Below are 24,748 nucleotides of genomic sequence, written 5' to 3' on the forward strand. Positions count from 1 at the left end.
TTGATACAAGTAGCATATCTTCAAATGGAAAATTTTTACTCAATTTATACTCTGCTAAGAAACAGTATGGCTATTTTTGTTTTCTATTATTTTATTACCTCTAATTACGGGTTTCTAAATGTCAGATCACGGACATGTAACAAGCCCCAGGCAAATACATATTTGTAATAGAAACCCCATAAGCGCACTGTATACCGTGTTTAAGGTAATTTACACATGATTCAATGGAAGATAAGACCAGCATTTTCTGGTAATCTAATGTACTTACTACAGAATTATCAATAATATTTTATCTTTGTGTATGTACCTGGCAGTCATATTCATGTCCACATTTCTAACTTATCTGAGGTTTCACATGGTGAAACGGGGGCTGGACCTTGTATCATGTTACTTTTCGTTTATTTAAATCAGACTGTGGGTAGGATGTTCACATCCTGTCTTTTGAAACACAAGCCGAGTTCCACCAATGAGGTAATGTGAAACAAGTAATCAAATATTTGAAGCTAATTCAATAGGTCCCTGGCAAAAGGGCAGTTGAGTAATCAAATTTGGATTTGTTCACTGTGCCTTCTGTATGCCAAGCTTGATGTCTGAGGTGGAAAGATAGGAGGCTTCCAAAATCCTTGAATAGGACCATCGCTAGTCCCTGATCTAGTATCTGCCAAAGCACTTCTACGGTGATGGGGTATATCCTTCTCCCCTCTTCCCTTCTTTCAAAAATGGTTGTGAAGAGATGCCCACTGCAGACCAACTAGGTGCCGGGCATTCTAGACTCTCTTCTGGAACTAAAGATTTAGAAGGAAAAATACTACTAGCCATGTCCTGAAAGCGGAATTAGACAGACTACATAATCACATATTTTGAATCAAATAAATAAATTACCAAGGTTAATAAATGTAACACATTTAAAATAGTGACCGTTACAATCGTGTTTGATCCTTTAGCATCTATATCCCCAACCACATTGCAAACTAGGGATAAAGACCATTGTTTTTCTCTCCAGTGCATGCATTGGTGCCCCCAACACAGCACAACTTCAAACATCTCTTGAATGAATGAAAGAATGTAAGCAGACACAGATGCATGAATGAATGAATGTATGAATGAATGACCATCATGAAATTGTTGGTCTATTAGCATTTGTAAGTTTCAGTACTGGAGCCTACTAGCTATGAAACACTGGGCAGTAACTTACCCTCTCAAACAGCTTGTTTCTACACTTATTTTACTGGGATAATAATTGTTCTTACTTTAGTCAGTCATAGGAGTATTAAATAAGATAATCCATGATGTGTGGAGCACTGTGCCTGGCATATAATGTTAGCTAGTTCTATTACGAGGTAACTAATCTGTTATAGTAGAATCACGACAATTTAACAATAAAACACGAGAAGCTTGTGTCACAAAAGGATCCTATCCGTAAGAACCACTAGGCAGATTTGGAAACAACAGATGAAAACTGAAAGAGACCAAAAGAATTCAGAAAATTACAGAAACATAAGCCAAAAGGAATAAAGTGGTCTACAAAATTGGTACATTAAATTCAGAAATAGGGAAAAGCACAGAAAGAAAAAAGGTTGGTTGAGATTTGTATGAACAAGTGAGCTGTAGAGTAAGATCCAAATGATGAGTTATCTCTGATTTGACCTACACTGTTTCAGGGTCAACATCACACATGAGACAGACGTTTGTACCAAATTTCAGCAGACTGTGACAGAAGTCTCTAGGCTTCATAGAGAAAGAAGTAAAAGGCTCAATTATCATGTAAACACGAATTTTTAAAAAATTGATATTTAGTTGACACATATTACATTAGTTTCAGACGCAGAACATAGTGATTCTGCAAATCTATACTATACGCTGTGCTCAGGATTTTAAAGGAGACTTGATAACTACATATGGATTTACAGCAATTGTCATTCCCAGAAGATCAATTTTAAACAGTTTAGGAAAACATCATTTTTAAAGAATGGAGTACAGCTGATGTCAATGCTCAGTGCGTGTGAAAGACTGATAGGATTAAGTATTAAACATTTTCTCATAAAAACTGTAATAGTGAAATGCAAACCCAGGAAGAAATCTACATGATTTCCTCACATTATTTTCAAACATACATAACCCCGTTCTGTGGTACTTTCTATATTTAAAGTTTAACTGTTGAAAATTGGTACTCACATTTTCTGTTGGAGGCCGTCAGACTGCCTACAGGAATTTCAGCTGCCTGTGAATCTTCTGGGCCTTTCTATTTTAAATTAAAAAATAATAATAATAATAACTGATGAAAGATTAGCACTGCTCATCATTTTGGTGTAAAACGGAAACACCTGGAGAGTTATGATGATTTTTAAACATTTGAATATTCTGGGATGTATCAGAACTTTGAAATTTCATAGGCAAGCGTAGATGGTAAAGACAAAGGGCTAGAAGCAAACGTTTTGTCCTGTGTACCTTTAGACAAAAATAGCTTTCTTACCTACATCAGACCCTTCCACACAGAGCGAGAGGCTACCGAGACAGCCTGTAATTCAGGCTCTTAAATTATGTAAGCCTTTATGAAATCCAAAAGCTGTAGAGAAAAGAAAACGATTCTTGATTCTTGACCTAGTTTGACACTTCTGTATGGTGGACTGTGGGTCTAGGATTCCTTTTCTGATCTTAAAGCACATTTGTGTATTGTGGATAGGGAACAAAGCTATGCAATGCCTCCCGTTATTCCTGAAAACATAATACTCTGTTCCGGGGGTTTTGCCCAAGAGTAGAGGAATCTCGCTGATGAAGAAAGTACAACAGACTTACAAAAGAAAGAGATTTTACTCTTTTAAAAAATTCTTTCATAGGACAGAAAACTAAGATTTTGAAACTGACTTCTGTGTTAAGATGACCTGACTTCATTTCAGAGATTGACTCATGGATCAATTTCGGCCAAGTCATTTCCCTTCCCAGGGCCTTGAATTTCTCATTCTATGATGTGAAAGAATATTTTTCGTAATATTTCTCATAGTATTTTTCTTAAGCTCATGTTACACCCCTTTTGCATTTACGAAAAACCTACACTAGGACCTGTTTTCACGAACTGACAGAAATCAGAAGGGGATTTTTTGCTTTTACAGAGAAAAGTCAAAAGCACCAATGGCCTTCGGCATCCGTTTCGTGGCAAAGCGAAAGCGGCAGCACGCACCCCAGCCTTGAGCGGCGCCACCAAGCGCTTTTCCTGGGAACTGCACTCAGTCTCTCAGCATCAAGCTACCAGACCTTTGACCTGTATCTGTAAAAGAGTTAAGTGATTTAACTCGATTTATTGTGCACACCTGTTAGCAAAATGAGTCCTAAGGTGTCAAAAGGTCCCAATAGAGGTTGTTATTTTTTGTGTCTGGAAATGCTCACACATTCTTCCATGTAAATTAATGATAATTGCTTCTTTATACCATTTTGACTTACAAAAGTTTTCATAGGAATGTTCTTTTTTTTTGGATAGTGAGGGAAACCTGCATCTGCCTATTGACCACGTCCTTTCAAAGGCACCTGGCTGGTTTAATTAGAAGAGTATGCGACTCTCCATCTTGGGGTCGTGAATTCATGCCCCATGTTGAGTGTAGAGATTACTTAAATAAACTTCCAAAAATCATTCAGACAAATTTAATGTAAGGCATAAGCATCTTTTTGAAAAATGTGAAACAGAGAATGTAAACTTGTATGTCACATATTAGAACAGTAGCAGCTACTCAAAAGATGCAGTAATGGGCTATTTTTGGGTAAGTGGCTGAGAAGTAAGGTAGGACCCAAAGGACATAGGGTAAGAGTGAACAAGAAAACAATATGATTTTTTTAACATTGTATCGAAAGCTAGATTAAAATTAAAAAGTTCTATAGTTCTACTAAAAGACAGGAGTTCAAATATTTATTCTAGAATTTTTTTCCCCCCAAAAGCCATATACTGTGTAAAGGAATTTAGAGGCAAGCATCCAGGACTCCTTGGTTGGTGAGAATTATGAGCTCCCCTCCTTCCTGAAAAACTGGGAAATTGAACCAAACAATCCTAAAAGCTCATACTATTTTTATTCACTTAAGGGCGATCCTGCAGCTAAAATAACAAAAGGAATATCTTCTTAGTGAGCAAGCTTATTTAAAGAGTTTAAAACTCACTAAGTTAGCATCAGAGATTTGCTCAAATGCATCTTGGAATTCTGAAACCCTTCACTGAAACAGAAGGAATAAAGTCAGCCTGAAAGTGATTTTAAAACTAACCTCAGCCTGAAATTACCTTCTCCCAAGCCACCTGTGACATATCTACACAATAAACATAATAAGGCTTTTAAAAATTGCTTGTTTAAGGGGATGGTTTCGTTCATCTTTGAGTTAGCTTTAGATTCGTAATCTCCCCGGCAGGCTTTCCTTTGCTGTAGCAATGTCTCAGGTTCGGCACCCTTATCTCTAGGTTAGGAATCTATCCTTGAACTATAAACACTTCCCCCAAGGCCATGGTCAGAGGAGGCAAGTTTTCTACTATTTGTTACTTTCATATTTTTTCCTGTCCCTTTTCTTGTTACTTTAAGAATGAGAGTGGGAACATTGTTTTAAACCCAATTGGAGGTTGTATTTTGAAGTTTCTCCTGGAATATTTATCCTGGAAAACTCAATGTAACAGAAACCACTTACTATAAAACATCTTCGGGGACAGAATTCGTTCTTCACTGCAATATAAAATGATCACCCCACTCTTAGATGCTCTAATTCCTTGTTCAACATTTATTTGGCCCCATCTAGTCATGGATAAGGATGACTCAGGATGGAAAACCTTAAGGTCAACTTGTTTATGAAAACTTGTAAACAAAATGATTGTGATACATATTATGTCCATCTGATCGTATGTGTTTCAGAGTGGTATATATAGCAAGGATTTGAATTTGTGGAAAGGCTTTTTCCTCTTTAAAACAGCTTTTAGGTGCTTAGCAAAGTTTTCCAAGCTACATATCATGGTTAAGAAAGGCAAATCAGGAGTGAATTTGATTATCTATCCTACTGATTTTTGGCTGTTCATCAAAGAATAGAGGAAAGAAGGTAACTCAGATCAGTAACCTACCAACTGGATAGTTGAAGCAGATTTGCCTCTGCCTGACTGGTCACTTAATTCAGAGTTGAGTGAAAGATGGTGGGAATGTCCCACATGCCCATTAACCAACGACACGCCCTGCTGGATGAGGATGGTTTAAAATTAGTGCTGAAGCCAGAAGAACACAGGTGCAGCCTCTGTCAGTTTCATGGTTCTATTTAATACTGCGCTTATTGGCCAAAGTGGTAGGTGTCGCGCGCGCGGAACAGGCACCTGGGTGGCTCCATGGGTTACTCTGCCTTGGACTCAGGTCATGATTTCAGGGTCCTGGGATCAAGCCCCACATCGGGCTCTCTGCTCTGCAGGGAGCCTGCTTCCTCCACTCTCTGCCTGCCTCTCTGCCTACTTGTGATCTCTGTCTGTCTGTCAAATAAATAAAAAAAAATCTTAAAAAAAAAAAAAAAAGCACTAAGAGAATTTCATCCTGAAAAATACTTGCTAAAATGTCTCATCTTGGAGAAGCACAGGACTGCTCTGAAACATCATTCATATTCCAAATGCCTTAAGAATGAAACTTTAAATGTCTAGTTATGATATTAAAATTGAGTGGTGGTAATTTTTATATTGTCTTTTGAATTTACCCCAAAATCATATTTACTACAAAATTAAATTTTGCTTTCTTTCTGATGGGGATACCAAATGATGATAACTGAAACTATATTACACCGTAACTATGAAATTAATATCTTCAGAAATGTATTCATCCACTAAAGCACTGTTATCTTCTGAAACATTTGCATTCATCTTTATTTTACTCAATATAGTGAATCTTGAAATTCTGTTCTTTTTTTTAAAAAAAGATTTTATTTATTTATTTGACAGACAAAGATCACAAGTAGGCAGAGGGGCGGCAGGGTCAGTGGGGAGCAGGCTCCCCACCGAGCAGAGAGCCCGATGTGGGACTCCATCCCAGGACCCTGGGATCATGACCTGAGCCGAAGGCAGAGGCTTTAACTCACTGAGCCACCCAGGTGCCTTGAAATTCTGTTCTTAAAACTCATTTTAAGTTCCCTGGCAGGTCTAAGGACAATCTGAATAAGTTCTAGACATTTTTGGATGGCCAGAGTTTATTGCACTCATTTCTATCCTGGTTAAATTTCTAATCATTACACACAGGTTAATATGTTGACTTTGTCATTTAATTTTCCCAAGCTGACAATGCTAATCTGTTGTGGACAAAGAGGATCTATTATTGTCTTTTGTGCTTATTGAGATGAGAATCCCTTCTGTGGAGGTAAAGTTGTTGAACATACAAGGGTCGGGACTGTGATCAAAGCTAGTATTCCTAATTTCTGAATTATTATAGCATCTTCGCTTGGGCTCCAGGACAAAGAAAAACCCTGCTTCATTAAAAAAAAAAATACCATTTCAACAGTATTTTATTTACGGTGATAATTTCAAATAAAAAAGCTGAAAGAACCATAATGTGATCGCTCAGAAACTCACTCGCAAGATCCTTAACATCAGACTGTAAGCGTGTTACCATCCATCATCTCTCTGTTCACCCATAAAACCATCTTATTTTTTGATGCACAGAATCTGAATCTCAGATAAATGTAGGGATAATAATAAACAAGTGTTTGATATTTTAAAAGACTGAAGAGACGTTATAAATTATGTGAACAAGGAGAAGGCCAGAAAATAAGTGGAAAACCACATAGGACAATAGAGGCCCAGGACCTTGTAAAGAGAATTTGCTTTATTTTAGTCTCCTAGAGCTGTTTGCACACATTTACCTTTTTAACCATCACACCAGTTAATCTATTGGCTGATGGGATAATGTGTAAGAGCAAAACGAATCCATTAAAAAACCATACTGCATTTTGTGTTTCATCACAGATGCAGAAACTGATCAAATACAGACACAATGGATGCAATTATTCAGCTGAAAAAAAAAAAAAAAAGGATGATCTGCCACAAATCCCATTTCTGAGCTCCTTGTTGTTATAATTTTAAATGCTTTTAAAGGATAGAAAATGATGGGTAATTTTGTGAATTTTCTAAGTTTTTGTCTGCATGTTTATTTGTTTTGGGTTAGGAAAGACATCCAAATGCTGATTAGCAGCTAGGCCTTTGGGTCCCTTCATTCCCAGACATGAAATAGTCTCCTGTTTCTGAACTAGCTACAAAGGTCAAATAGCGGGTTTTAACAAGTACCTTAACAGGCCAGCAGTGGATGTTTAAAAATATTAATAACCATAATTACAGGAAAGCTGCCAGTCAGAATAATCTGTGTATTGTGGAAATTAGAGCCCCGACCCTTACCTAGAGAACCTCATGAAGATGTCAATTACATTTCAATAAGGACTTTTGAAATAAACGATGAGTATTATGAAGCTCTAAAGCAAAAGATAAATAAAATTTAAAATATACCTCGGTATTTGGTGATATCAGAAGAATGAAACATTTTTCTATCAAGAAAAATCCATAAATGCCTCCAATTAATCCTAACAGTTTCCAAAGATGCCCTTTGCTTTCATGGAAATGTCCAAGCTCTGAGCCTTCCTGCTTATGTAAACCAAGAACCTTTATTAAAAAAAGGGGGTGGGGGGGGGGAGACACAAAGAAATAACTTTTGATGACTTAAATATTACTTAATAGGTCCAGTATTAAATATATTCACCTTTCCTTCTGGGGAACCCCATGAAACTGCTGGAATCATTCAAAGCCCAGTCTGTTCTTGGCTGTATGCGTACATCCACTATCTGATTTATTCAGGGTCAAACAACATGTGTACAAGAGAAAAGAAGGGAGAACCAAAATTTCATATATTCTCAGTCCCCTCTCCCAGAGTTCAATCCATATCTATTTGCCCAGCAAGTCTTTATAACAGATCAATGTATTTTATATCCCAAAGAAAGAGAAAGATATATTTCATCCAAGGTTTATTCCCCCATGCCTACTGCAATTAAAGAAAATCTAAGAAATATTCAGATAAATGAGAAATCTGCCCGAGTGGCTTCTTCCACGAAGTGTACCCTATATACCCGGCAATACTGTCAGCTTTCTGGGAAACAAAAGGATACAAGAAACACATTGGGAATTTTCTTCTAGTTGACTCATCCCATTGGTTGACCTCATGATTTCTTGTGAGTTGGTAAATCAGTATGTATCATATTCCCTCCCAAGGAGAAGGCAGTTTGGGAAACAGCTCAGTGTTTTCTACATTTGGGATGTTACTGACCACCAAATTAAGAAAAGGAAAAAGAAATTCCATGCACACATACTGTACATATATGTGTTCATACATACTTGTGCATGTGTAGGTGTGTATGCACATATGCATAGGAGTACATGTGTAAGCGTGCATATGTATCCGAGTATATACACTGAGTTTATGAACATAACTAGAAACCAGTATATGTTATTCAACCTTTCCCTCTGGTAAAGATATTAAAGGATACTCATCTCATATTGATGATGATGTTATTTCCTAAAATAATGGACATGGCAAGGTTACAGAACAAAACAGAAGAAAACCCCACAAACTCAGAATAAAATATAGACCTTTAAGTTGAATGCATTTTGCTAGCTGAGAAGAGGAAATCATAACAGTAGTGTGTTTTTCTTGTTTCTGTGCGGCCACTGATTTTTCTAGCTTCCCAAACACTTGTACTGCATCTTCTCCTTCCGTTCCTCAGTAACCTTTATCCATGGGTCTTCTCTCAAATAAAACAGTTGCCTTCCAATCTTCAGGGGACCTAGCTGATCTTTTAAGCTCTTCTCTGGAACATGTCTCTGCAGTACGAGCTGACACACTGCCCCCCAATCTGCCTAAGTCCACGTCTGCTGTCAGGAGCCCCATCCCCCTTTGGGGGAGGGACAGGAAGCTTTTGCTGTTTTTGCAGAATCCTGGGCAGTAAGTAGCTCTGCAATGACTAAAGGGACCTAGGAAAAGGCCTCGGCCACTGCCTCCAGCCAATAAGCCCTGAAATATTTCCAGAAAATTAGATTACAAGGGAAATTAAAACAAATAATGGTTTGTTTCATTTTCCAAGGCTCACTTTGTGATTTTTTCAGAACATCTAATCATTTTTGAGCCTCTGAGCAATAAGAGTGACCCTGTAGGAAATTGCCAGAGGCCTGTGGAAATTTTTAACATCTCCGGCTTTGCAAGAGGGGGGCTCATTTGCCCATCATTATCCATCCCAAGAGATTTCAGAGGGAAGAAATAACCTCATCTTGAGCCCCTTCTGCCTTAACTCTTGCATCTCGGGTCTTTGCCCTGTCATTTATGAACAAATAAAGAGCCTCAGAAGAATTCAGCAAAGAGCCAGCTTCTTGGTACTTATATTTTGCTTAAGGAAAATATAAATATTATTAGGCAAAAAAAAAAAATTCATTGTGATGGTTCAAATGCAGACAGCTTATTGATGGTGCAACAAATGCAGGCAGCAAGGGGAGGAACAAGGGATAATGAAGTGTCCCGGAGCAACCCCGGGAATCCATTCCCACTCCTAGAGCAGAAAGGGCGAAGGTTGGAACTCATGTTTCTGCAGCTCAGGGGGAGGTGGGGTTGGGGGGAAGCGAGGCGTCCCACGGGAGCTGGAGTATGGTAGGTAATCTGCTGCTTCTAGAGCAAGTGCAGAGCCAGGAGGCATGGGGAAGAAGTACCCCTGCCACTCTCTCCTCCTGCCCTGGCTTTTCTGCTGCGCCTCCCATTGGCTGAATCCAAACAACAGTTCACCCTGCAAGGAAGCGGAGGAGCACAATCTTCAGGGGCAGGAAAAGAGCAGCAGAGAAGGCAGAGAAAGGATCTGATGTGTCGGGGACAACTGGAGAAAAGTCAGCACAAACCTCTTACAGCCCATTCATTTTTATTTAACAGATAATTAGTGGATACTTCCTGAATGTCTCTTAAGACGAATCTGCCTCCGATGACTTTTTTTGGTTTATTTCAAAAATAAGAGTAACGAGTGGCGGGTCTAAGGATTGGTTCTCTCTTCTCCCCTATAAGTGCTTTGGGGTAATGATACTTACTCCCGAGGAAGACACTGGCCAAGTCCCTGTGAAATTTTGCATCGACACCGCCAGTGACTCAATGGAAATGGAAATTAGCAACGCTCCATGGAGAATGGAAAAGAGTTACCTGAGGGATGAGATGGAGCAGAGCATCCCCAGAAAGTGTCCCGACAGCCAGACCCACAAACAGCTGTAAAATCAGCCTGTAGTTCTCCTCACAGCTGTGGAACAGAATCAGCATCGTCCCGAGCATGGAACCCAGCGTGAGCAAGGCCACGGCCGCTGTGCTGTAGCCATATTCTAAGCCAAACAGAGAGTGCAAAAGGGTCAGTGTTCATCACTCATAGTGATGCCCCAGCCCGCAAAATTCCAGAAAAACCCATCTTACAATACAGCAGGTAGAGATATGGAATTGTTATATGAACATTCTAGTGTGTAAAAGGTCTTCATCTTTAAGGAAAAGGATGAAAAGACTTATACCATTAACCTTGTTGCTTTGAAGTGACCCCAAGTACCCCTTACTAAAATCACTACAGGACCTAGCTTACCTCCCGCCACCAAAGAAATGAACTTCTCTCACTTTAAACCACAACATCGGCTGCCATCCACTGGTCGTGATTTCCTTCCAATCCCATTTAAAGCTTCTGAAGTCAAGGAAGCAGAGTTATAGAGGGAGCACACAGTTCAATGTGTGGCCTTCAAATGTGTGTCTTCAATAGGGGTCATTGAAGACCTAGATTTCTGTACAAGGTGAGTACTTTCTTCCCAAAGTTCTCAAAATTATTTATAATGTCCAAAGTGTTTATTATTCTCAGGGTCTAAAATGAGTGCTTGCATTAGTAAGAACTGATCAATGAATGTGTAATGGTTGGGAGAAAAATTTGGACAGCCTACATTTTAAATTACTGCAATCATTTTTTATAACCTCTAAATTTATCAAAAAATAGGTTTCTAAAGTTTCAAAAAATATTCAGGAAGTACAATTTTTAAGATTATTCAAACAGAAGGAAATATGCATGAGGGGAAAAGAAACAAAGAAGGAAAGATAAAAAGATGAAAAGAGGGAAAAATGGCTTTCAGTGTCAAGCCCAGTTGACCCCTGAACAATGTCAAGTTAGAAAAGAGAAAATGTCATTAAGAAAATAATGGGAGGGCCACTTGGCTGGCTCGGTTGGTTGAACGACTCTTGATTCTAGGGTCATGAGTTCAAGCCCCATGCTGGGCATGGAGAGTATTTAAAAATTAAAAACAGAAAGGAAAATAGAATCATAAGAGAAAATACATTTACAGTACAGTATTGTATATGTATTAAAAAATCTGCATATAAGTGGATTTGTGCCATTTAAACCTGTGTTGTTCAAGGGCCAACTGTATAAATGATTTGGGGATAAAGAGTTTTCCAGGCCACCGTTTTCCTTGGTGGCAAATATTCAGAGCAAATACTCTGTCTTCTACTTATTTAGAAATTACTAATAAGCCACGGCAAATTGTAAACAATGAAGGAAGGTAATTATAAAATTAAACCATCATTTCCTTTAGTGACTACGGATAAGAAGTTAAATAATTCAGTTATCATATTAATTAAAACCCATTGTAGATTTTAAGAAACTGCCGCCTTAAAATTTGTTAAGATAGAAAATATTCTGGTCTTCTACTTTACTGTACTTGTCATTCTTGTACAAGTTGGTAACATGATAATAGTCTTTGTTTTTAAGAGGACTTTTATTGAATTATAAGTTCTAAATCATACAGGAGTCTAATATTAAAAGTGTTGTCAGTATACTCAAAAGAAGCAAAAAACTTCCAAATTTTAATTTTCCCCCTCTTACCACCACCCTTCACTTCTAGGGAACCTCTATAAGACAGTTGTTGTTCAGTGGATACAGAGTTACAGTTTCGCAAGATGAGAAAGTTCTAGAAATTTATTGCACAATAATGTGAAAATACTGCCTCCTGAGCTATACATTTAAGAATGGTTGAATTTCATCTCAAATTTCAGGGGTTTTTTTTAAGGTTATTTTTTTAAATTTATTTTTTATTTATTTTCAGCACAACAGTATTCATTATTTTTGTACCACACCCAGTGCTCCATGCAATCCGTGCCCTCTATAATGCCCACCACCTGGTACCCCAACCTCTCATCCCCCTGTCCTTTCAAAACCCTCAGATTGTTTTTCAGGGTCCATAGTCTCTCATGGTTCACCTCCCCTTCCAATTTACCCCAACTCCCTTCTCCTCTCTATCTCCCCATATCCTCCATGCTATTTGTTATGCTCCACAAATAAGTGAAACCATATGATAATTGACTCTCTCTGCTTGACTTATTTCACTCAGCATAATCTCTTCCAGTCCCGTCCATGTTGCTACAAAAGTTGGGTATTCGTCCTTTCTGATGGAGGCATAATACTCCATAGTGTATATGGACCACATCTTCCTTATCCATTTGTCCGTTGAAGGGCATCTTGTTCTTTCTACAGTTTGGTGACCATTGCTGCTATAAACATTGGGGTACAGATGGCCCTTCTTTTCACGACATCTGTATCTTTGGGGTAAATACCCAGGAGTGCAATTGCAGGGTCATAGGGAAGTTCTATTTTTAATTTCTTGAGGAATCTCCACACTGTTCTCCAAAGAGGCAAATTTCAGTTTTTTACCACAATTAAAAATTTTTTTTAAATGATGAAAATGGTTTGGATCAGTCATACACTCAGAGGTTTTATTTTGTTCTGACTTAACAAAAATACCTATGTTATAAAAACATCCCTGGAGATACATAACCAAGATTCATATCTCACTCTTCCACAAATAGACCTTATGTGGGAATGTCATTCTTCCCATTGAATACATAATTAAAGACATTCAAAGGATGTCTAATAAAGTTCAAAGTTGCCACATTTTTATGATGGCTACAAAAGATCAGCAAATGTTGAGCATTCACAAGGATAAATTAGGATGTGGCATTTCCCAGGTAAAGGGCAAAGTTCCCAGTCCTTTGATTCTTCTATTCCTCTCCCCTTTGTCCTGAGGACAACTACAATGGGGTTTGGGAGGAGAAAGGATCCTTTCTAACTTGAGAGCTTAGAAATCTGTTTTGGTCTTCTGTGAATCAGATTTCACCTGCTCTCGTGAGGCAAAGACAGCCTAAAAACCCTAACATCTGTCATTTGTGGCCATGGGACTCTGCTAATCACCCCAGGTCCTCACAGAGATATCATGGCTATCTTGACTGGAGTCAGGCAGCCTGCAGACAGGTTCTACAGAAATGTTTCCCAACATTACAATAGAACTTGACCTAATCATTAAATTCCTAGCCATTCTTGAGCAGCTCCCTTGAATAGGTCTGAAACCCGATTTAGGGGGGGGGGGCTGTAACACACTTTCCTGGAACCCCACATGCAGATGGTGCTTAGGGGTCAGATTCCAGCACAACAAACCCTGTTCTTCCTAATATTCCCCCCTGCCTCTGTCTTCAGCCCATATTTTCTGTTATTTACCTTTCCCTTAAGTTACATAATGCAACAGTTCAAGTTGAACACAGTAATGTTTTTCTGGGTTCTATAGTCAGTGTGATTTCTCTGAATTGTTCTCAGGAGGACCATACCGCAGAAGGGTCTAGGTGTTCGTTAGAAAGAAATATTTCTCACAGATCTTCAGCTCACAAAGCTATTTCACAGTGGCCCCTATGCAGCAGATAAGGTGACCGGGGGTGGGCATGTAAATATGCTCATGGAGGCTCCTAGATCTCCATGGTCTATCCCCCCTCTCCATTTCTGAGCCAACACTGACCAGCAGGTGCTGAATTATTTTGTTGTTCAGCTTTAATTCGCTTTTTTTCCTTTTGGTGAATGTGGAATTTTAGATATTTAGGTCTGGCAGGTTTTTGTTCACATAAAATCTTCCAAAGAGCCACTTGAAGGTGCGAAATTCATACTGTGTTAGAAGTGTGTAGCTGGGGACGCCTGGGTGGCTCAGTGGGTTAAAGCCTCTGCCTTCAGCTCAGGTCATGATCTCAGGGTCCTGGGATTGAGCCCCGCATTGGGCTCTCTGCTCAGCAGGGAGCCTGCTTCCTCCTCCTCTCTCTCTATCTGCCTGCCTCTCTGCCTACTTGTGATCTCTGTCAAATAAATAAATAAAATCTAAAAAAAAAAAAAAAAGAAGAAGTGTGTAGCTGGACAGTTCACCCCTGAAGGGCACTGCAAGACTATCTCAAAGAGAAAGAAAACACTCTAAAAAAGTCTACATAAGGCCCTCTGATCACTGGTAATACTTAAAGCATGCATATGTTAACTGTCACATTTTTGCTACCCATCATGGATGTTTTGGACCACAATTTCTTTTTCTTTTACATATACAGTGACTTTCGGGTGCAGAACACATTTTTGTACACATTGCCCCATTCGAAACTTACAGCTACCCTAGGAAGCCTTATCGTGGAGTTCACTTACTGTGGTGATCTAGTGGGATACAGGTGAGTGCAAATATCTAGGCTTTACTTCCTGGGGATGCCAGCCTGATCCGGAGGCTGGCAACTCTCTCCAAGGTCACTTCTACCCTAGAGGAGCTCCTTGGTTTACCCCAGCGTGCCTTTGTTTTTTAGGTGTGTTATGATGTGTGAAAGGATGGTAAGCTGTGTGATATCACTGCTTTCCCACTGTGCAGGGGGTAAAAAAAGGCTCAGGGAGATAAAGAGAGGGCTTAAGATCATGGAGCTGCTGGGGCTAGAAGGCAGGACTCAGCTTTGCATCTCTGATCCCATCACTCATGTTCTTTCTCTTATACCATGCCACTTCTCAACTAGGAACTTTGAAGTTGGTCGTGCCTGAGTCATATAGAGAGAATAAATCAATTTCTGTAACTTACATACAAAATAGAAACTATTCAATGAAAGGTCATGTAGCACAGTGGCTGACAATGAGGGTGCTGGGACCAGCTTGACCCGGTTTACATCCAACTCCATCACTTACCCCAGTGTGTGTCCTTGGTCAAGTCAATTAACTTCTAGGTGCCTGTTTCTTTATCTGTAAAATGAGGATAATAACAGTATCTAGCTCATAGTGTTGTGAGGATAGAGCGAGCTGAGAAAGGTAAAATGCTGAGAGCAGCGTCTGGTATGTAGTATGTATCCTACGGTCACAACATTACATGCACTGCCTTATGTGCACTCACTTTCTCAGGGACGAGTCACAACTTACTCTCCAGAGTGGTCGGTGGCAGCTTTGCTGCTTGGTCCTCAGGCAGCTGGCAGGAGCAGCTGAGTAACTGCTGGATGATTCCCGGACTCATTCGTTGGAAGTCTTCCTTGGAAATGGGTGAAAGGCTGTTCTGTACAAATATCTCTGCCAGCTGCCCTGCAGAGAAGCAAGACTACGGAAAGAACATAGTTAGTAATCTCAACAAACAAATTTCCCATCAGTTGTCATTCCTGAGAAGTCAGAGCTCAACGGAATGGGTAAAAAGGACACCAGGAGCCATGACTGCATGTTCGCCCCTGCAATCTTCTCGTGCGTACATAATTTGCAAGGATTATTTTCAACCTCTGATCAATTGTAAGGATTATTTGCAACCTCTGATCAAAGTCAGCTGTATCTCACTTTCGCTTTGAGTACGATATAGTATGAGTTTTGCACCCTTTTTTCTTTCCTGAAAATGTGCGCTGGATTTTATAATGTGTCAAATGGTTTTCTAACCAGCAGTTTAAAATACTTGATGCCTTTTTTTTTTTTCTTCTCAGTGTGGATGGTGGCTTTGTCTCAACAGAGTCAAGATTTTGTATGATAAACAGGAGCTCTGAGGGAATGAGATCATTGTCTTTAATATTCTCTGATTGAAAAAGCCTGTGTAGCCAACATGTATTTTCAAAAGTAATAAAAGTAAATATTTTAAAAGGTGGATGCTGTGTCAACCAGTGGGAGTGTAAACACTAAATAATATGGATACCTTTGGAACTGACCTCCCTTTTCCCCAAAAACAATTGAAATCATTACGATTTCCTGCTGCTGCTGCTTATCTCTATCTTTGCTGTTTTTCTACAGCAAATGTAGACATATTCACTGACAGATAAGGATTATAGACAAACAAACAATCCAACAGGTCTCTCAAAACTGCCAGAGGGAATTTGTGCATTTCAGGAGAGTTCAGGGCTGATTTTCTGTATCAAAAATTGCATTTAAAATTTTAATGTGTATATAGTTCCAGCAGCACAGATGGTGAAATCAAACCCTAGTGCAACGACTTTGTGAGCTTTAGTCACAATCAGTAAGGTCTCTGAAGAAAACCAGAGCTTTGCGAGGCTTGTGGGATTTGCCCTGCTGGAGAATGCAGGGTTTTTTTAACAAAGACAGACTGCTGATCAGAAAATGATGACATAGTTGCTGAGTTTTCCCCACATACATTTTTGGGGGGATGAGTCCATGAGTAAAAAATGTTTTATCTTGATCAGGAAATGTGTGGTTGCCGGGAAGAGAACCCACTCAAATCAGTGAGAACCAAGGGGAGGTTGTATTGGCAGGACACTAAGGATCTCAGAGATTGAAAAGGTAGAACTCAGGCAGAACTCAACTTGAAGCTGGAAGATGAGAAGCAAAGATGTTTCTGTCTCTGTCTCATCGGGGCCAAGTGTTTTCTCCTTTCTGTTTCCCGCTGCATGTATCTATTTCCTTTCGCGGTCCAGTGTTCTCTCCTTTAGTAAACACACGACCATATAAATCCCAACTCTGAAGTGACCTCTCAGCCCACAAACCCAAGACGGAGTTGAGTCTGCAAGTCCTGACAGAGATCTGATTGCTTCAGCAAAGCCACAGATGTGCTTTCTGGGCTCAGGCATCCCTCTGGTTCAATCGGTTTTGCCCACGAGATAGGAGGTGGGATCAGACTGTCCAGACATGGCTGCCAGCCTCACGCCTGTGGGTGAGGAAGGCATTTCTCAGAAAAGGACCGGGCCAGACTCCAGAAGGTTTCTACTAGGGAAAGCAACAACAGAAAGCTAAACTTGGGTTTTTCTTTTTCCCTTTGTCAAAGTAATTTGTGCCAAAGACAACTTCTCTCTTGTACCGTGTTACTAGGAGAATATAATTGCTTCACCATTAGATGTACTGACAACAACAAAGGGAAACTGGCCACAGACTTTCGATGATGAATCCTTTGGAACGAGCATTCTCATTGAGGACGGCTGGATTGGTAAGTAAAGCAGTGCAGAGAGAAACATGAACAGAACAACACACATCTTTTACCAGTTCACTCCCAAGAAATTGAATTGTTCTGGTCTTAGACTACCTTCTCCTAGAGTAAGGACATTCTATTATAAGCTTCTGTGCCCTTGATCTTTACGTGCCGTTCCTGTGCTATTTAGGTCGTTTGTTTTACATTTCTTCTGAAATCACTAACACAAATGTCCTTAATGGTGATTCATTATATTCTATAAATCTGAAACCCCAAATATTTGTACTAAAGAACAAAATCAAATGAAAATTTAGATTATCCAGCCAATAACCTTTAAAATATCTTTATGCCTTCGCATAAAACTTCAGTATATGGGTATCCTTGCTTTGATATCATCAGACATCTATGATAACTTTACAAACATATTCTAAAGCAGTGGCTCAAGATCTCTAATTCTGAGAATCACTTGGAGGGCTTGTTATAAGACAGACTGCTGGGTCCTACTCTGAGAGTTTATGATTCAGCAGATGCTGGGCTGGGACCCGAGAATTTGCATTTCCAAGATGTTCCCAGGTATAACACTTTGAGGATCACTGGTCTAAATAACATAGGCAGGATCTTCAGATCTTCTCTGTCATAGGGTCCTGTCAAGAGTCATGAGGAAAGGGACAGGTTGGGACAGAGAAGAACCATTTGCATTGTTAGCACAGGAAATGACTATTACTGATTTTAGAGGTATGCCTTAAGTAGGTAGTTCCTAAATTTTAAGAAACAATTTTCGTTCTTTATAAAGATAAGGCCTCATTAGGCAAATTTGCTCCAGCAAAGCCAGCCCTGAAGAAATCTACTTAGCAAAGATTAACATAAGCATCAGCTCTCTTCACTATGAGTTGAATACAATTACTATGAGTTTGAAAGAATCAAATTTAATACAGGTCTTTATATCTTACATATACATATCTTATGATATACATATATACAGAAGTAACAGAAATTTACTTTTAAAAATATCTAATATTCTAATTAATAATCTGTTTTTGTCTAAAAAACAAAATAAGCAAACAACAACAAGAAAGGGAAACAGACTCATAAACATGGAGAACCAACCAGTGGCTGCCAGAGGGGAGGGTTGGGGAAATGAGCAAATAGATGATGGGGATTAAAAGATACAAACTCTTGGGGGTTGGGGTTGGGGAGGGAATGTATGATACTGCCCAGTCATGTATCTATAACTCACAGGAACAACATTCTGCCCTTTTAAGGTACAGACGGTACCTTGCTCACCTAATATACAAATAACAAAAATAGTTTTATTTAAATCAACATTTCCCAAACAATAGCACAGCTGCTAAGAGCACAGAATATGTTATTAGACAACCTATGTGCATATCCTAGTTTCTGTGAACTGAATCAATCATTTGTTAGTTCCATGTCTCAACTTTTTCATCTGTAGTATGGAATAATATACCTAACCTCATAGAGTTGTGATAATAATTAAATGAGGCAATGCAGGTGAAACAGTGCCACATCTAATACAAAGTACATACTCAATAAACATAAGTCATGTTTGTGGAACATCAATTTATTAGGATTTCAAATGGTTAGAGTGAAGAATGCCATAGTCAAAGTTTGAGAAATGTAGGATTCAATTAGATAAAAGAAGTTTATTTGCTAAAGGACTTCCCCAGAGAACTTAATATGCTACAAAGCAATATGTATATCTAGTATTTCCCAAACCAATTGGACCATAGCACCCCTTTTCAAGGAACATTAAGATAGGCTAGCGAATGTTCTTTAGAGCACGACTTAAGGAAATAACAGATAAAAATATGTTTATAAACATATTTATCACTTTTTCTCAAAAGAGAAATATATATTTCACAACTTACTGTACAGATATTTCTGTTAGTCATGGCTCAAAGTAATCTCTTCATAACCTAAACTATGTTTAAAGCATTCATTCATCATTGTGAATATATATGTAATGTCTATATCCTCCTACTATCCCATAAGTGACAAAGGAATTGTTCCTATTTTTGTTCAGCCTTGTATCCCTAATGCCTGTGATGGTGACTGGCAGGTAGTAAATGCTCAGTATGTTTACTGAATTAATTACTCACTCATTTAATACAGACACAAGTGGGAAAAGATATATATGAGACAATGCAGATATACACACACATACACTATATATGTTTTTCTTGCCTATCTTGGGCTCATGTTTATGTCCATAGAGATCTATTTATAGAAGAAAAAACCCATTGCCACTCTGTAGGAATAGAATATTTTTACATTTAAAATACACATTATAAATACACATACACAGGAAATACACATTATCCTTTAAATTTTCTGCAACTCTTATAGAACTTTCACAACTTTAACAGTAACATCAGATGGTATAAGAATAATGACCATACCTCATCCCAGGAAGCTGAACCATCATTTGACTCTTGGCCCATGGATACAGAGAGATTAGGGTGACCCCAATCATAGATTGTTAGGTTGGTTTGTGTCCTTTGAAGTTGATGGATTTTACCTTTTCTGATACAGGTACTTTTGGTCCAGAGAATGTTGAGGAGCTGGTCTAGTTCTAGAAATTTCACACAAAATCTGGTGTCACATAGAATAAAGATAAGTCAGTCTCAGGATCATCACAATTTCTTACGGCCACTGTACAGATATTCTGCTAAATAAATTTGGTTCCAATGAAAAGTCAAGATGTTACTCTGGACAATAATAAAAGAACATTTATACTTCATGTGAGTATTGATTGCCTCACAAGATTTACACTAAGCTTTGGAGCTAAATCAGCCTTACAAAGAAGTTCCCACCATTTTTATCTCCTAGTGATGATACAAAGGGCAGTTCCTCCAAAGGGATACCTTCTCTTGAGCCAACTATTTCTTTTCTAGATGGCCTCTATAAAAATGCAAACAAAAAATAGAACTGGCCTAATCCTTAGGAAATTTATTTTTTGAGGGGCTATAGACATCCTTAGTAGATTAACTATAACTATACATAACTATTTCCTTTGATTAAGTCAATAAAATTATTTTCTTTTTAAGGGGTTGTTCATGCAGAAATAATAAAGGAAATAAAAGGGGTCTAAGATTCTAGAGACAAGCTGACTTTGTTTTCTAATGCTACTGTGGTATGGTTGCCAGTTTATAGATTATGGTTTAGTTTCCCTTAGTAGAGCTCTAGACTTCAAAAAATTGACTGATACAGAGAATAATTAAATATAATGGTGATTTTTTTTTTGATTTATCCATCTTCTTGCTTGTGAAAATAATGTCCTTGGTATTTTCCTGAATGTTATCATCAATGATAGGAGAAATTATAAACTTGAGTTACTATAATATTTCATTTTACATGACTGGATTTCAGTGAAAAAAAATAGCAGACTTGCAAAAATATGGGAAAGTGTGATTCAGAATCAGGGAGGAAAGCAGTCAATAAACAGGTGTCTGAATATTCCCATATGTTGGATTTAACAGAAAAAGACTTCAAAGCAGGTATTATAAGTGGGCTTAAAGAACTAAAGTAACTCATATTTAAAGAATTAGTGTGACAATAATAAGTCAATGAATAGAAGAAATAAGAAATTCAAAATTATATAAAAGTCCAGATGGAAATTCTGGTGTTGAATACAATAAGTGAAATGAAAAAATCACTAATGGAGCTCAATTTGGATGATATTTGAAATGATAAAAGGAAGAATTACTGAAAGTGGAGATAGATTAATAGACACAATCCAGACTGAAGAATGAGGGGAGAAAGGATTTTAAAAAAGAATAAATTCAGAGACCCATGGAAAAAGAGCAAGCATACCAACCTATATGTAATGACAAACACAGAAGAGAAAGTTGTAGAAAAAATATTGGGGGGAAAAACATCAAAATTATTCAAATTTGACATAATACCTTAATCTACATGTTCAAGAAGTTTAGCAGACATCAAGTAGGATAAATATAAAAAGATCCATACCCAGATACATTGAGGCAAAATTGATGAAAGTCGAAGAAAAAGATAAATCTTGAAAGAAGCAACAGAAAAATGACTTATCACATACAAGGAACCATCAGTACAAATAGTACTTGACTTCCCATCTGAACAACAGAGGCCAGAAAGTAGTGAAATGTTATACTCAAAGTGCTAAAAGAAAAAACTGTCAACCAAAAATTCTATATCCAGTAAAACAACTCTTCAGACATAATGGTGAAATAAAATAATTCCCAGATAAACAATAAATGAGAGAATTCATTGAGAGAAGACTTGCCTTATAAGAAATACTAAGTGAAGTTCTTCAGGCTGAAAAGAAATTATTTAAACAGTAAGTTGAATCTATATAGGAAGAAATGAAGAGCACCAGAAATATAAGTATGTGGGCTAATATAAAAGACCAATTTATATTTTTCTCATTTATTCTCTAAACTCAATGGAGGAAACACTACAGGCTTTTCTTTCAAAGTAAGAAACATGATAAGGATGCAGACTGTCCTCAGTCCTATTTACCATTATATTGGGGTTATTAACAACCAGTGTAATTAGATAAGACAGTAGACACAAGAATTGGAAAGCAAGAGGCAAAACTACATCTATTTAAAGATGGTATGGTTTTATATACCTGAAAACTCTAAAAAATGCAAAAATAAAATAAAAGATTTAATGATGGAACAGGTTATAAAATTATCCCATAGAAATAAAACCCTTTGTATACAAAAAGACAAGTTAGAAAATATAATTTAAGAAAAGACCCCATTGAAGACAGCCAAAAGAAAGCTAAAAGCCTAAATACAAATATAACAGAAAATGTCTAAAACCTATGAGTAAAATAATGAAGAACTCCAAAAAAACACACCTGTACACATGAGCAATGGAGACATATATTCATAGATATAAAGATGTAATATCTTATAAGTGTCATTTTCTCTCTAAGTTATTTTATATGTGTGTGTATACACATCACAATAAATTATCGCAATGTCTTTCTTTCCAGCTTGACATTTTGGTGATGTCTGTTAGGAAGTAAAAACAAGCCAGGAATATGCTGAAAAGAAGAGTAATGAAGAAGGCTAGCTCTACCAGACATTGAAATGTACTAATATTTTAAATATTATATACTAGTATACTAATTATAAGTAAAAACGTAAGTAAGAGAGTATGATACTGGCACATAAATAGATAAGATGACCAACAGAATAGGAAATAGAAATATATTTGATTACATTTGTCAATGTATTATATAGAAGAGGAATCTCAAATCAGTGGAGGAAATAATTTCCACTGCATTTAAAATAAGAAGTATTTAAAAAAATGGGTGGCCATATAGAAAAAATAGAGATTTATTCCTCATAGCATATACCATAATTAATCCAAAATGAATCAGAAATGATAACATACAAATATTGGAAGAAAATATGGATGACTACCTCTATAACCTAGGGGACAAAATCACAAGAGACCTAAGCAAAATGGAGGTAAGTAATATGCCTGATAGAGAATTTAAAGTCATAGTCATAAAGACACTCAAAGGACTTGAGAAAAGGGTAAAGGACATCAGTGTAACCCTTAGGAAAGAGATAGAAAACATAAAAGAACCCATCAGAGGGGCACCTGGGTGGCTCAGTTGGTTAAGGGTCTAACTCTTGATTTCAGGTCAGGTCATGATCTGATGACCACAGGTCATCAAGGCCTGTGTCAGTCTCTGAGTTAGGTGTGGATCCTGCTTTAGATTCTCTCTCTCTCCATTCCCCTCTGCTCTTCCCCTCTTTCTCTCTCTCCTTCTCAAAAGAGAAAAGAAAATATATGAAGAAATCAATAAATGAAATTAAAACCACACTAGATGGAGTTAATAGTAGACTAGAGAAAAGAGAGAATGGATCACTGACCTGGAAGACAGAGTAATGAAATCAAGTTCAATAGCTGAGAGGAAAAAAATTTTTTTCAAGATGAAAACATACTTAGGGAACTCAACAACATTATCGAATGTGATAACATTTGCATCATAATGCTTTCAGAAGGAGAAGAGAAAGAAAGGGGGGTAGAAAACTTATTTGGAGAAATAATTACTGAAAAATTCTCAAATCTGGGGAAGGAAAAAGAAATCTAAACCCAGGAGGCACAAGGACCCACCCCCCCAACAAAATCAACTCAGGGAGGTCCACACCAAGACACCAAAACACGCAAAAAGTAGTGGTAAAGAGAGAATTCTAAGACCAACAAGAAATAAGAAAACAGTTACATACAAAGGAAACCAAAAAGGCTATTAGTTAATTTTTCAGCAGAAACTCTGTAGTCCAGAAGAAAGTGACACTACATATTCAAAGTGCTGAAAGAAAAAAAAAAAAACTGCAGCCAAAAATACTCTATCCAGCAAGGTTACCATTCAGAATGGAAAGAGAGAGAATGTTTCCCCAACATACAAAAATTAAAGGAATCCATGACCACTAAACCAATCTTACCAGAAATGTTAAAGGGGACTCTCTGCTTGGCAAGGAAAAACCATAAGTAATAGTAAGAAAACTAGGAAGCACAAAAGCAATAAAAATAAATATATCTATAAAAATCATTCAAAGGACTCACAAAATAAAAGGATATAAAGTAAGACACCATATACCTAAAATGTAAGGGCAGGGAAAAGAGAAAAGAAAGGGCTCAAACTTGAACAACCACCAACTTAATATAGACTGTTATATATAGAACACATTATATACAAAATGAATGGTAACCACAAATCAAAAATCAGTAATAGATATGCAAAGAATGAAGGGAAAGAAATCTTATTGCTAAAGAAAGCCAACTAAATGTGAGAAGAGAGTAAGAGAAAAGAAGAACAGAGAAGAACTACAAAAACAACCATAAAATGAGTAGCAAAATGGCTATAAATACACATATCAATAATTAGTTTGAATGTAAATGGACAAAATGCTGCAGTTGAAAGACAGGATGACAGAATGAATGAAAAAGCAAGACCCATATATATGCTGCCTATGAGAGAGTCATTTCAGACCTAAATAACAAAAGCAGATTGAAAGTGAAGGAAGTGAAATGAATTAAATGAAGAAACATTTATCATGCAAATGGATTTGAAAAAAAAAGTCTAGGGAGCAATACTTATTTCAGATAAAATTACTTTATTTTATTTTTTTTTAAGATTTTATTTACTTATTTGAGGGAGAGAGAGAATGAGTGGGAGGAAGGGCAGAGGATAAAACAGACTCCCTGTGGAGCAGGGAGCCCAGTGTGAGACCCTAAGATCATGACCTGAGCTGAAGGCAGAAGTTTAACTGACTGAGCCACCGAGGTGTCCTAAAATGACTTTAAAACAGAGACTGTGACAAAAGACAAAGAAGGACACTGAAAAATCATTAAGGGGCAATCCAACAAGATGATATAAGAGTTGTAAATATTTATCCACCCAACATCGTAGCACCCAAATACATAACATTATTAATAATAAATGTAAAGGGAGTAATTGATAGCAATACAAAAATAGTAGGTGACTGTAACACC

The 24,748-nt window shown here is 37.6% G+C and overlaps 1 protein-coding gene across 5 annotated transcripts in view; it reads right to left on the reverse strand.

Moving 5' to 3' along the window:
* The window catches only part of SLC39A12 (solute carrier family 39 member 12), an 80,194-nt gene that overhangs the window by 29,398 nt on the left and 26,048 nt on the right, over positions 1–24,748 (reverse strand). For 3 of the 5 annotated variants that reach the window (XM_059184012.1, XM_059184013.1, XM_059184014.1), the window contains 6 exons: positions 19,651–19,823; positions 15,265–15,436; positions 10,200–10,372; positions 7,484–7,636; positions 5,081–5,191; positions 2,176–2,242 (listed from right to left, as the gene is read on the reverse strand). In XM_059184012.1, the coding sequence (XP_059039995.1) occupies positions 2,176–2,242; positions 5,081–5,191; positions 7,484–7,636; positions 10,200–10,372; positions 15,265–15,436; positions 19,651–19,823 (849 nt within the window). The remainder of the gene's footprint in view (positions 1–2,175; positions 2,243–5,080; positions 5,192–7,483; positions 7,637–10,199; positions 10,373–15,264; positions 15,437–19,650; positions 19,824–24,748) is intronic. The other 2 variants (XM_059184016.1, XM_059184017.1) reach the window with 2 other exon arrangements.

This window comes from Mustela lutreola, chromosome 8 (genome assembly GCF_030435805.1).
Source record: "Mustela lutreola isolate mMusLut2 chromosome 8, mMusLut2.pri, whole genome shotgun sequence".
In the NCBI taxonomy this organism is placed as follows: domain Eukaryota; kingdom Metazoa; phylum Chordata; class Mammalia; order Carnivora; family Mustelidae; genus Mustela; species Mustela lutreola.